Source organism: Manduca sexta, chromosome 25, assembly GCF_014839805.1.
Source record: "Manduca sexta isolate Smith_Timp_Sample1 chromosome 25, JHU_Msex_v1.0, whole genome shotgun sequence".
NCBI classification, from domain to species: domain Eukaryota; kingdom Metazoa; phylum Arthropoda; class Insecta; order Lepidoptera; family Sphingidae; genus Manduca; species Manduca sexta.
Genome location: NC_051139.1, coordinates 8,696,759 through 8,711,626, shown reverse-complemented (window position 1 = coordinate 8,711,626; position 14,868 = coordinate 8,696,759). Strand labels below are relative to the sequence as shown.

The 14,868-nt window shown below is 34.1% G+C and overlaps 2 protein-coding genes across 2 annotated transcripts in view; both read left to right on the top strand.

Moving 5' to 3' along the window:
- The first annotated feature begins 1,953 nt into the window (after positions 1-1,953).
- On the top strand, positions 1,954-5,607 carry LOC115448366 (survival of motor neuron-related-splicing factor 30). The gene is made up of 4 exons (XM_030175777.2): positions 1,954-2,349; positions 2,431-2,693; positions 2,919-3,068; positions 4,468-5,607. Exons 1-4 carry the CDS (start codon positions 2,308-2,310, stop codon positions 4,736-4,738), a joined length of 726 nt encoding a protein of 241 aa, XP_030031637.1. The 5' UTR covers positions 1,954-2,307; the 3' UTR covers positions 4,739-5,607.
- A 7,975-nt stretch (positions 5,608-13,582) lies between these two features.
- The window catches only part of LOC115448363 (potassium voltage-gated channel subfamily KQT member 5), a 63,510-nt gene continuing 62,224 nt past the window's right edge, over positions 13,583-14,868 (top strand). Inside the window, exon 1 of the mRNA XM_030175773.2 lies at positions 13,583-13,841. The gene's annotated coding sequence lies outside the window, so the exon portion shown is untranslated. The remainder of the gene's footprint in view (positions 13,842-14,868) is intronic.

The window sequence follows — 14,868 nt, the reverse complement described above, 5'->3', positions numbered from 1 at the left end:
TTAGACCCGCCAGTTTTAGGTGCGTTCAATTTGGAGGCGTTGAATAGAAATGCGTTCGTGAACTGTTTACAATAAAAAAATTGTATTACAAATCTCGTTGTTCTCAAAAGTTACGAAAATAATAAATATAATAAAATAATAAAATAATAAATAAAAAAATAAAAATAATAAAAAATACCTCAAGGTCCATTTTCATACATTTTGTTTCGCCTTTAATCTGGGTAACTAAACAAGTATTGGCAAGTAAAGAATTTAAATTCACGTCTAGTTAGTGATAAGTTCTCGCAGTTGAAAGAAAAATGTAAAAATAATTAATAATCATGGATATTTCTGCCTTTAAAATTTCGTCATATTAAATTTTAAAGGCCGAAATATCCACTTACTTGTTTAGTTACCCAGATTAAACCGAAACAAAATGTATGAAAATGGACCTTGAGGTATCGCCTTAAATATAAAAATTACTTACATGTTACGCGAGGGGGTCAAAAGTAACGAAAAATGTAAGAAATGTAACCTTCTGGCAACACTGACTGTGTTGCTGTGCTACGCCAATGTCAATAAAGCTAGGGAAACATATTACAGGAAGGAAATTGGTTTCGGAATTATAATTAAAAGTGAGGAAAGTTGTCAAGATATAATATATTAATAATAATAATATTCGTCAATACAATATATTAATAAGTATATACAAACTATATTTTTATGTTATTATGTACAATAAATGAGGAAATAGCTTTATAAATATTTACATTAAATAAGAGGAGGGAAGAAATACAATTCAAAGAGAATTATTATAATAGATATAGAAAGATTACTTTGAAACACTGACAGGGTTGTCAACTATTTTTTCTACAACCCGCAATTTAATGACTTTAAAATATAAAGAGAAATTTAACACGTGCAAAATATAGGCAAGACAAAATAGCGTTTTGCGTCTTTGACATTTCAAAAAAACTACATCCTAATAATGTCGCATGTACAAAACGCAGTATTTTCCTAAAAAAATAATTTACACGATAATAAAAACTTACTTCACTTGAGAACTGAAGGTTTGTAAACAAATATGTTTGCATTACTTTAAGGTATGTCAACTGAATAATAATCAACACGCTGAAAAGAATTAAAAGAGTGAGAAATATCTCTGTATAACATACGTATAATCTTATATTTCATGTTTTAGATTTTGTATTCCGCGATGTAATAATTGTAGATTTCTGTGGTTTACAACTTTACTGACTTAAAATAATAATACAACCTCACAAAACGCATTATTATTTTAGACGGAAAAAGCTATATTATGTTACGTAATGTGTATAGTTGAGTGGGTTTATATCCTTCTCCACCAACTGTTCTATTTTAATTTATTTACAAAAACAACAATTGAACCAGCCATTAAAGCCAAATATCTTACATAAAATTCGGCCAAAATGAACAGATTTGGGAATAATCCACTAAATTGGCAACACTGCACTTTGAAATTTTAATAAGGCTCAATAGACTTATTTCCAGAGCCGTAATAAATAAATTTAAAAAAATCATAGATTATTTTTTATCTTCCGGCGCTGAATTAGAATTTTTTGAGCAATGAGCCCACAGAGGGGGACTTATATTATCGTCACAAGCAGTCACAAGTTTTTAGCTACTAGGGTCTTTGCTAATAAACGCTACATTGCCTCGTCTTCGAAGGAAAAGTATTGTCTCCGCGGTACATATGTATGTTTGTCATAAGGGTATATTTGCATAATTTAGAAACTCATTTTTTTATCTGTAATCCGTAGCAGCTTGGGACAGTATTGCCAACCCTATTGTTTTAACACAAGATTTATTAGTTTTTTGTTGGGTCCCATTTTTACAAATTTTATTCAATGCGTCACCTTTCCATATATATTATAATTCTCTTTGGCGTCACCTCAAGGGCTTTGTGCGATAGGATAGTAACATCATACTCTGCAGATTTTTTTGGGGTACCCTCATTGAAACCACATACTCAGCATGTTATTTTGATGTTATCTATGACAAAGACCAAAATCAGGATTTTTTTTTGCTCCTTGCCCAAAAGTCCTAATTTTACTGTTTTCTGTTATAATATCATTTTCTGGTTTTGGTTAAATAAGGTTGGCAACAGTAGCTTGTAACATGCAAAGAGAATTATAATATATATCTGATATATATGGTAACATGCTTGTGAGTTGTAACAAATGGTAACAAAATAATTGTATTTTGTTGATAAATGGTCCTTAATCGTTCATAACTACTAAATGTGGTTGTTGCCGTTTAAAGTTTTATGATAAAAGATTACTTTTTACAATGGCAGATGATTTGAGAAATTACAAATTACAATTGCAACAGGTAATTACAATATACATACATTTTTATCACTTTCAGTATGCCTTTATATTAATTTTAAACTATAAACTCTTCATTATGCAGGTGGAAGCGGCGTTGCTAACAGACCCGCAGAACGAAGAGCTCCTGAAATTAAAGGCTGATTTGGAGGAAGTAATAGAGTTGACACAAGATCTAATAAAAACTCAAGACAGTGACTCCAAAGTGACTAATATTCATGGTTCTAGTAATAATGATGATGTTACAGCATCCCTGTTGGCGGGCGCGGATGGAGACGTTGCGGAAAAATATTATTCTAAGTGGCATGTTGGTGAAAAGTGTCTTGCTAAGTGGAAGGCTGATGGCATGTAAGTAAATGCTATTGTGTATTTTGTCACACAATTGATTCAATTTATTTAGTAATCTAAAGAATAATAAATTTTCATATTCATTATGTATGAATTATATTATTATCGAAAACAAAACACCATCATTGTGGTCAATGTATAGGTAAGCAAAACCTAAGCCAAATGGTCTCTGCAACTTGTATAAAATACACTAAGAATTTTAAAATTATTTTGTAATTATTACAGGTTCTATGAAGCCCTCATAGAGGATGTATCAGATGCCACATTAAAAGTTAAATTTGATGGCTATACCACATTAGAAGTTGTCTCAATTAATGATGTGAAATCTCTAGAGACATCAGGATTAAAGAGACCACTTAGTGGAGATGAAAGCAAGTTAGTATTATCATTAAGAAAATATAAATATTGTTATCTTGGTCTATCGGGGTGGAAATAGCTAGATATATGTTAATAGAGACTTATAATATGGATCCAGTTATTCTAAAATGTGCTATTATACAAATTATACTAAAAATAAGTTATTAATACACACATTGTGACACACAATTCAAATGTGATACTTTCCAATTTATTTATATCTGTGACACAAAAAAGTATGTGTCAACCAATTTGTTTTTTTTTTCATACAAAATCCAGCTACTACAAAAATCAATGCTAAAATGTTGCTTACAACTAGTTGGTACATTGAGGCATAATGCCAGTCCATATATTTAAATATTACTTAATTCTTTTAAAAATAAAAATATGCTTCAAATTCAGTTAATACCTCAAGAGTATTAAGTAATAGTATAGTAGTAATGCATTACGATTTGAATACTTGGGTTTGAACCAAGGTTTTTATTAAAGTAAATTAATAATTGTGCACCATCAAAATAATAATTGGTATTTCTTTAACCTGGTAGGGCTAAGTTCCCAGCAATATCAAAATCTATTGATAGTCTACATGCAGTCAGATGATGTTAATTAATGAAACAAATTTGTATTTGAAATTTAACAGACAATATACAGGGTTATTTTGATATTGCATTGCTAAATGAACCACATACTTATCTTCTTGAAAATAACACTTTATAATATGTTATTCCAATTGTAGATGCAAAGTGAAAAAAATAAATAAATCCAAATAAAATAATAGAGTATCTGATTTCATTAACATTGTGTTAAAGTGACCCTGTTTACATAAACTACATATACATTACATACAATAAGTAGCACATATAAAAACATACCAAAAATGGACTCCATCTGTACAGATATTTCAAACAGGAAAAGTTTGTAGGGACTAGGGAATGCAATCACATTTTCAATATGTAGTATAATTTTAGTATGAGATTTTGAATATAACTGCCTAATGTCTGTAGTTCCTATGAGTGTCAGTAGAGACAGAACAACTATTTTCTGTCACAAGGTACTTGGCATGCAAAATCAGGAGTTGTGTGAAATCCTTGATATGTTATTATTTGAGAAGCCATTTCTAAAATAAAATTGTTTAATTTAAAAACTGAATGACAAAAATTTCACCAGACTGACTGAAATTTAAGAAATCTATTGAATACTAAGCAATTTTTATTACTTTAATTACTTCATTTAAGTGTTTTATACTTTTTTGAGAATTCAAGAAGTTCAAATTCAGTTCATGGGTTTCTATTACATTTCAATTATACTAATTCTTAAAACTAATTATTGCTGCAGAAGGCTGATTTGGCAAGTCTATCTAAAGACAGTGATTATCAGTAATATAATGGATTTTAAACCTCAAATAATAACTTTTCAGACATGGCAAAGGCTATAACAGAGAGTACCTCAAGAAGAAGAAACAAAAAAAGCAACAAAGGTTTAAACAAATAGAAGAAGAAAGAGAAAGTGAAAAGAATAAATGGTTGTCTTTCCATTCAAAAGCTTCAAAAAAACCAGGTGTAAGAACAAAAAGTATATTTGCATCACCAGACAATTTGACAGGAAGAGTAGGTATAGGAACTTGTGGAATTTCTGGAAAGCCAATGACTGAGTACACACCTGGAGAAAAATGGAAGAAGGGTGGATAATATAAAAAAAAGAATCCTGACAATAGTTCAATATAATGTACTCTACACACAAAATTTGGTGTCACAGCCCAATACATTGGTGATGGCATTTTGATAATCAATTCGTAAAAAAAAGTAGATTCTTCTTTCATTTATTTTTATCTATATCCAAGCAAAACTTTTATGTTCAGGAACTAATTTTAAATATTCTTGAGTTGGGGTTAGTGAAGCTCATAAATGGTTACATTTGAATTATATTGGTATTGGAATTTGAAGACACCGCATAATACACTTGACAATGCGAATAAAACTCTTCTTATATTAATTACATTATAATAATTGTTAACCACAGTGGTCCATGTAGTGTTTTTAATTTTTATTATTTATGGTTACGCTTGCAAATTGCAACTGCGCAGGCTATCCTGGCAAAAAGGGCTCCTCCATGTCCCAGAGTGTGTAACTCGTTTAGTCAATAAGTGAACCTGGGTGGAAGCAATAACAAATAGGTCTCTGGTTAGGGTGCGGGGGCCTCTAGCCTGGGGGCCCCGGTGCACTGCGCCGCCTACTCCATTAGCTACGCCCCTGGATGACCGGTCACATTTAACGTCAATTAATCAACTGCCGAAACATAATAATGATAAAATCGTGCCTTTGTCACAGTGTTTCAAATTGCAACTATTAGAACTCGTCGACTGCCGAAAAATCACTTCATAAAAATACTATATGGGCTCGTCGGCAAGTTGGGTGTGTAGAGAGTTTTAGTACCACTCTTTTGTTTAAAACTACAAGTGCAAATATTTGTGCTATTTATTTTGTAATTTTTGTTCATCTTAGTTTAATTTGACTGATGTTATAAAGAACGGCAGACACAAATAAATAATACAGCTATATTTTTGTTTGGTTATCTCTACCTTTAATTAATAGCCTATAAATAGGTATGTATAATACCAATATTTTAAAAATCATAAAACGTTTTATGAACATCGAAACGCTTACATATTGTTTAGCCTAACATTTAGATTTTAGGTAATATTATTGTATACTAATATGCCTTCATATGCAACTGTTTGTAGTCAATGCCGATAACGTAACACGCATTTATAACATGGAGGACTGTAGCGTGGCAGCTAGCTAATCTCCAACAAACTTTCAATAAAGGCAGAATAAAAGTAGGAAGACTTAGTTGATGGTTCCTTTACCCTGCCTAGCAAAGCAGGAAACAAAATAATGAAGTATAATAGACGAAAAAAAAAAAAAAAATTTTAACAAAAAATTAAACCGCCTTCAAAAATCACTCAAAACCAAAAAATAATTTCACATAACAGGTATATACTGGATACCAATTTTGGAGTCGGTGCCTAATTAAAATTGCTTGTTAAGTTAGATTTTGATAAATATTACTTTAAATAGATGAAATCAGAAATTTATATAGGTAATGCGAAATAAAATACGTCTTGTCAATACACGACATATCAGACCAGAGTGTCAGTACATTTATTTTTTATAATAGTTTCATTACATATAATTCTACTAATCTATGATCTAACATCCTCCCCAAAACGTAGTCCCATTTCTCGAACACATTCTTGGAATTTAATGCGTGTTGTAGTTTTAGTAAGTATGTCAGTCACCATTCTTTCGGTACTCATGTACATAATTTTTATTTCCTTTTTAGAAACCTTTTCACGCAGAAAATGATATCTTATGTCAATATGTTTGCTGCGGGCACAGTACGACTCTGTCAAATTTACTTTTCAATTGTTGTTTCATGTCCTTTCCCATTAACATAATAGGCTGAGGATTCGGACCCTTTGACGTCTTGTAATAACTTCGTTTTGACAAAATCAGCACTAACGCGCACACCAGAGCTTTCTATAGCTATAATCATCGGTTTGTAGACTTCAGGGAGGTCAGCGAGTAGCAATTTACTGAGCCACTCGTCTCCTACTACAAAGTTATTTCTGAGCTTGTGTGCTGCTGTCGTCACTTTATTAATATAATCCTCAACACTAGAGCTATTACCTAAAGTAGTTGTTATTAATTCTCGTAATAAACCTACTTTTCTGCTGAGCCCGGAGTCACAAAGACTTGCTCTAATTTCGACCATACCAGTTTCGCCGTAGTCGCCTCCTGTACGTGGACATAATTAATGGGATCAATTAGTAATATTAGTTTAGATCTTGCTTTTGTGTCCTTTTTGACATCATGTTTGTAATCCGGTTCAATAGTGTCCCACAGCTCCTCATGTTCCAAATAGTTTTTTACGGCGAATTTCCACGTTGGATAATTTTCTCTGCCAATTAATTTCTCGATGGTACCAATGGGTATTTGTGAATTCATTTTTGCAGTTCGCTGAAAAACTTCTAGAACAAAATGTCGCTCGTGGCTGGCCGGTGAATCTCTATCAATTTAATCACATTTAATCGCGTGACTATTTCGGTAAAAAACTGATTTAATCTTTTACGGAGTAATAATGGCCCATAACCTGATAAATATTACTTTAAATAGATGAAATCAGAAATTTATATAGGTAATGCGAAATAAGATACGTCTTGTCATTACACGACATATCAGACCAGAGTGTCAGTACATTTATTTTTTATAATAGTTTCATTACATATAATTCTACTAATCTATGATCTAACAGATTTTAATTGCATAGTCCATCTATGAGCTAAATTTCTTTCAAATGAATTAAAAACAGTAGGTATGCGTCTACTACTAACAAACATACATACCCAGTCAAAGGTGTAATAAAAAGCACATGTATGGTGTTCCACCTTTTTCTTTCTTTTTTTTTCGGGCAGGGAGTGTAATACACCCACATTTAACCAGCTATATGTAACAGGGGAAGCATTGGGGTAGTAGACAGTTCACAAATTTAAATATTACTAATAGCTTCCATTTGCTGTGCTGCAGCAGTGTGTTCATCTTCGGCGACGATCTGACTTGCAGAGTTTGTACGCTGGCAGCATATTGTTTTCGTATATTTGTAATGTATTTATCTAGCTTAACTAGCAATTTTAATTAGGCACCGTATACAAAATTGGTATCCAGTATATACCTGTAATGTGAAATTATTTTTTATTTTGAGTGGTTTTTGAAAGCGGTTTAATTTTTTGTTAAAATTATTTTTATTTTTTGCTTTTTTGTGTTAGTAAAAAATAGACTGTCTCGATGGCATAGTTGTGATTCGCTCACAATACGACTATCACGCTGAGGAGTTACACCTCTGCTTACCCCGGAAAAGGAAAAAAGGTTTGATGCTATATATGTATGTTAGAAGTAGATTCGACCAAACCAAACGCAAAAACACAACATATGTATTTCGCTCACAGTATGGCTATTGCGCTGTGGTGTTACACCTCTGCCTACCCCTGATAAGGGGAAAAGGTGTGCTGCTATATATATATATATATGTATGGGTGTGTATGTAAGCAGAAGAGTCAACTAAACCCAACGCAATTAATGTGTTTTGCGCGTAGTACGACTACCGCGCTGAAATGTTACGTCTCTGTCTACCACTAAAAAGGGAAAAAGGTGTTAGGTGTGTGTATAAGTATGTAAGAAGTAAACTTAACCATAACCCAATGCCAAAACGCAACTAATGTATTTCGCACGCAATACGACTATCGCGGCGAAAATTTACGCCTCTGCCTACCCCTGATACGGGGAAAAGGTGTCATGCTATACGTATAAGTATGTGAGAAGTACACTCAACCAAACTCAATGCACAAACATAACTAAAAACGTCACAGGAAAGCTAAATTCGCGATTTTGTTGTCTTGGACGACATAAATATTCTAGTTTTTTTCAGTTTTAAAACTAAACTACTAAAGCGATTTTGAAAAAAAAGTTATGGGACCAATCTGGAGAGATATACTTGCGAATTAAAAAAAATATTCCAAATCGGTTCATAAATGACCGAGTTCTGAGGTAACAAACATAAAAAAAAAAAAATTCACGTCGAATTGATAACCTCCTGCTTTTTTGAAGTCGGTTAAAAAATCAGGAAAGTTATTTTAAGTCGAGAAACCGGCTCTAAAGCACCGTAAGTATTAATTATACGGGGTCCATAATGCGAGTTAGGCAAAAATCTAATTAGGATATCGCGTGATTATCCACAGAAAATAGTGAATTCCAGATGTAGTTAGCATAGAATTTATTTAAGGCGATACCTCAAGGTCCATTTTCATACATTCTTAACTAAAAATTTAAATTCACGTCTAGTTAGTGATTAGTTCTCGCAGTTGAAGAAAAACGTAAAAATAATTAATAATCATGGATATTTCGGCCTTTAAAATTTAATATGACGAAATTTTAAAGGCAGAAATATCCATGATTATTAATTATTTTTACGTTTTTCTTTCAACTGCGAGAACTAATCACAAACTAGACGTGAATTTAAATTCTTTACTTGCCAATACTTGTTTAGTTACCCAGATTAAAGGTGAAACAAAATGTATGAAAATGGACCTTGAGGTATCGCCTTAACATAAATAATAAATGAGTATATATATTTTTTAAATGTTCACTACTGTCGCGAATAGAGACCAATTAAAAAGACTGACGCGTGTTACCTTTTTCAGTCGGGTCTCGCCGGTGAACGCTTTACGCGCTCGATACCTTAAAATGTCTGTCGATTGCTCGCTTTAATGTATTATAGGTGTACTTCGTCTATAGAACAAAGTTAAAATCCGATTAATACTATTTCAAATACCTAGACGCGAATAAGGCAGGTCCTTATAGAAATATATATACATAGAAATTTTAACAAGGAAATTGCGGCTATTCACGGAAGTTTGGCGACAGTATTAAGGCATCTTTGTGCTGCGAACTTACTACCAAGTGTGTATTAGGTATTTCACGCCACTATTAGGTAATAATTTCCCTGTTTCATCACTTTCATTAATATTTGCATATAGATACCGGCTGAAAACAGAAAGTGTATTATTTTACGGATTCCGCGATCATAAACTTCAGTTAGTTGTTATGAGTGTAACCGTTTCTAATAGGTTTCCTAATAGACCAAATATCGCGTACGCGTAGGAGGTAATGTAAGCAAATCAGTCATGTGCGCCACGATGTTTACAAAATTTAAACGTTAGTACCACTTAAATGAAACGACTATTCCATTTACAATAATTATTACATGGTGCCGTTTGGAGCATTGTTGTCTAAGATAGATTGATGCTTTTGTATGGCAAGTACTTATACAAGTTTGTAAGTATATAAAACTAGTACTTATTTATATTGTTTTAACCAAAAGTAATTTATAGTGGAATTTTGTAATTTTCTGAATTCTTCTGTTTGGATGATTGTAAAAGAAAACACAGAACAACCTCTGAATAGATTATGATGAATAAGATTGACACACGAAAATCCGAGCGTATATCTGGAAATTTGCACAATTTGACCTTTATACTTGTAAAAGACTTTAACGCAGCCGGAACCGCGAGAAAAACCTAGTATCAACCTAGATCACTAAAACAATGGGAATGGTAAGAGAAGATTGGATACTTGAGTATTTATTGCTTTATACCTATATTTTTTATAATTTACAAGGCAGTTGTTTACTTTACCTCCGACATTTTAACGGGCCACACTACTGAGAGAGATTAGACCTTAGTCCACCGCGCTAGCCTACTACGGATTGGCAGTTTTCACACAAGGACTCTGTTAGGTTAGAGCTAGGTTTGGCGATCAATCTAGAGCTAACGACAGTGGACATCGACTTGTCATTCATGTGGGATATTCTGGTTTTGTGAGAGGATCGTTAAGAGTTTAGATTCTAGTTATATTTAGGTTGTCTTAATAATGCCCCAGGCAGTATCTATTTTTCAAGAGATCACTTGAACTACTGACACTATCTTGACGTCGTGATATTAAAATTATGCGTCGTTTCTAGTCAGAAAGTATTTATGTATGTTAATTTCTTATTTTATTGTTATTTCGGAAAGTACGAACTTTCATAGATTATGATTTTTGATAAATGGCCTAAAAATAATATAATTGTTATAATACTTATAGATAGGTAAGTACATAATATCTAGTCGTTTGTATATCGTCTATTGGGCATTTATGATTCGACTGAAAACTGATGCATTCATAATACTGAATTTATTATACATTGATGGTCAAATTTAAAGAAATTATAAGTATCTACTAATTATTGAAAATGATTTCATCGATTAATGTAGGTAATTATTAATGTTAGCCGGCCGTGAAGCGCAGGAATTCGTAATATTTTTTAAATTTATGTACCTACCTATAAGTATACCTAGTAATTGGCGGATTGTGAATTAGCTTTTTCAGACTACGGTTAAAGATCTTAAACTAGGCAAAGTTGTTGTTCGAAATGGTCGATGTATTTCAATAATCTCATTTTACCTGCGCATCGATCGTCCAAGAATGATAGATGAGCTGTCTTGAAATATGAACCATGACATTTTTTTTTCAATCTCTATAGGATAATAATATATTTTTTTATAACAACTCAATGTGGAGAAAAATAAATCGATCATCGACGGTGACACATCCGATCATAAATAGTAACAACAGAATTCGTACATTGAGTAAAAAGTATAGTTAGACAGTGCCTTTTGCACGTTACCCTTTTTTTGATAGAGAAAGTAGTCGACCATCATCGTCCAGCCTTAATTGTAACTAGGATGGTTACTTTGGGTTCGCAAAGGGTTCGACCGCCGGGCCGCGTCCCTAAGACTATATACACTCTAAGAAACGCCTAATAACCTACCCTAAAATGCGCAAAGTGAACTCATGGTGGATAGCTCTTGCCGCGCGCCTGCTACCCTCCGATTCGAATGTTAGCCTGATACAATTGATGTTAAGTTTCTTACTTCTAGTCTACATGTCGTCCAAACTCGACAATTTCGATGAGGAGATGATTTTTATCCAGCTAGACTCTCGCATGCGATTTACTACCTTAGGGATAGCTTTGGAAACGTTAAAGGGACACTTAGGGCGGATTCTAAATAAACTTTGTTGTACCTTGCATTCGTACATTAAAATGTTAAGGTAGGTACTTAATAGGTACGTAATTTTTTTAAAGTTTTTTATTCACAGGGTCGCCGTAACTTCCTGGATACAAAAGTTTCCATAATTCATATAGCCGCATTATACACACATTAGAGTAGAATAAAGTAGTAACAAATTAACTAGTTTCATGAATAGATAGTTTGATGGATCCTCTTCGTGGCAACGAAAGCCATTGTTTATAATTATTAAAATTATTCATTATAACACCGGCCCAATCCTACTGATTGGAGTTTTTACAAATGGTTTACTTCTTGACGCCAATATAGGTACGTGAGATTTAGCCCCGGATAAAACTGTAAAATTCCAGTACAAAGTGTTTTCCTATCTTGAAATGGAACCCAGGACTCAAAATGTACATTCCTCATCCGTCTTCACCAGACCAGGGAGGCAACATCACTAGTCACCCGTATTGATAAACGGAATCAAGGGCAGTATTAAGCCACCTAAAAGCTGTTTGGCTAGAATAATACGAACCGCATTATAAGATACCAGTGCAGTCATGCATATTAAAATAAGTGTAGTAACGTCTTATTCAATAATAATTATTGAACCAACATAAACAAGAGCCGACCTTTATCCACGGAGAATAAATAGCAGTACAGCTAATGTAGATTTCCACTTTCATAATGTTATATGTCGTGCAAAAATACGCTACACACATTAGATACATTTTTAACCTCAAGCAACAGTTTTATGAAATGGAAGAACTAAATACTTTAATTACATGTTTTTTTTTGTGAGATCTGCCGTGGCTATCTCCGGGGGTACCCTGCGATCGGTGTATAAGCGATCCCCCGGCTTAGCAACCACGGCGGTCTCTGTGAAGAGTAGGTAGGCCCTGCCGTTATCACCGAGGGTGCCAGCGGACGGTGCGCTGGCGACCCACGGCTATCCGGTCTCAGGGCCTGGGAGGAAGAAGGGAGGGAGTAGCGTGAAGGAAGAAAAGAGGGAGAAGGAGCTATCTCAGAATAGTTGGAAGGAAGAAGGAAGGGGAAATGTTCGCGAACCATATAGGCCTCAATGTGAATACACACTGAACTGTGTGCCTAGGGTCGCGGCAAATGTGTCCCCATGCATGGGCGCGCATTTGGTGTGGAGACCCAGTGCACAAGAATTGCCTTCCAGTTAGATTATTCGATTTATGAGCATACCATTAGGTACTAAAGGTACGTTGTTTTTACGCCAGATAAATAAGATCTGAAATCTGAATCAAATGACAAAGACCAACACGGTTCCAGTTCCAAATCTTACTTATGTGTAGTCATGACATTTATTTAATCGCTAGGCCTTATCGAAATAATACAATGAATAGGAACTTTTCAACAAAAAAGAAAATCGACTTCAAAAATCTCTACAAATCAAAAAATAATGTTCATATCCATATTAAATATTTATTCGTGTGCATGTTTAAGTCAATATTTATATTTTCGCCTACAATGGTCATAAATGCATAACATAAAACTGACTTTTATGCTCTTAATTTTCCAACGTTGCTGTTATCTTCTGCTCATTTAAATAAAAGATACACCCGGCTAAATTATTTGCCACTAACTTTTTATGAAAGTGAAGGTACGTAATCTCGGCATGAATTGAAAAAATCATATCATTAAATATGTAGATTCCTGTCCGATTTTCCTTTCCGGGAAGAATTCGAATGCACGTACGATGACCTGGATTGTTAGAGGTGTCCAACAATTAGAATTAGAGGAGAGCGGGTGGGCGGGCGGTGCACTAGGCGGGCGGGCGGAGAGTGGCGGCGAGTGGCGCCGAACAGCGGCAGGCGCGTCAGTCGGTGCCCGCGTCCCGTGCTGCCGAGTGTCGTGCCGTCATCGCCGCGCCGCCGAGCTGATGAGTGGCGGGTATTATGCCGGCGCACCGGAGTCGCTCTCCACGTGCCGCGAGCTCGCCGCCCGCCGCCCTCGCTGCCGGAAACTTACTCGTCTACAACACTGTCGTCTCTAGCTCGTACAACGTAACGCACGCGATCACACGTCTCACGTCTACCGGAATGTAAATATTTATGGATGTCAGTTTTCAGTTGTTTAGATTGGCTGTGAATTTTAAGGTACGTAAGTAATGTCTGGTGTTTCGATTTTTGCACGACGTCATTTTAGAACCAATACAGTCGATCGGTGACAATACTTAGTAATAGCGAAACATCCAATAATTTTCGCTCAGAAGCAAAATACTTAATTAAACAAATACCTACCTACCTACTTAGCATGCCTGTTCGATATTGTTGTATAATTGTTCTTTGTGCCTTTGTACATAATTGCTAATAATGACTTCGGTTAATGGCGTTCGCAGTACCCTTCTACATTTGGATCGATAGTTTTACCATTAAACGTAGGTAGCGTTGGTCGAACAGATTTTTCGCATTACATTACGTGATTAAAATATGACGGCGGCAAACGACATTGCGCCGCCGCGAACATAGTGAAACAATTTGTATAACAACAATGCCGTAGTTTTGCAACATAAAAAAAATCTTTAATAAATTAACTTCATGGCTATCGAAATGGTTTATATCCTCCACTATCACAGATTAATATACGTTTTCTTAGCGTCTTTGTACCGGCGAATTTACGGCAACTGCCCGCGGAAAAGGGAAATATAGTGGATTGTATTACTTTGTTCTAAGCTTACACACTTTAACCGAGGTTTATATTCAATAGTATATTAACGTGCATCAACTACAGTACTCATATTGACATTACAAGTACTTTATCTAAAAAAATATGAATAATAATAAATTATTAACGGTAATACCAATAGATCCAAACTTTTATTACTTTATTCCCTACTTAATTCGAGAGTACCTTTGTTTAACTATTGTAAAAGTTACTGAAATGTTTTTCGTTGTTATGAAAAACAAAATATTTATTGGCATAACATGTTTAGGTGAAAATGAAATCGGCAAGGCGTGTTCGGGTACATGAAGATGCTATTCGTCATAGGTAATACATGGATTATTATAATTTTTGCATTTTATTTAATCCCTATGCGTAGATTTACGTAGACAATGTAAAATTCGTTCAATTAATAGTTTTTGTGTTGGTACTTAAAAACCATAAACAACCCTGTTAATACTA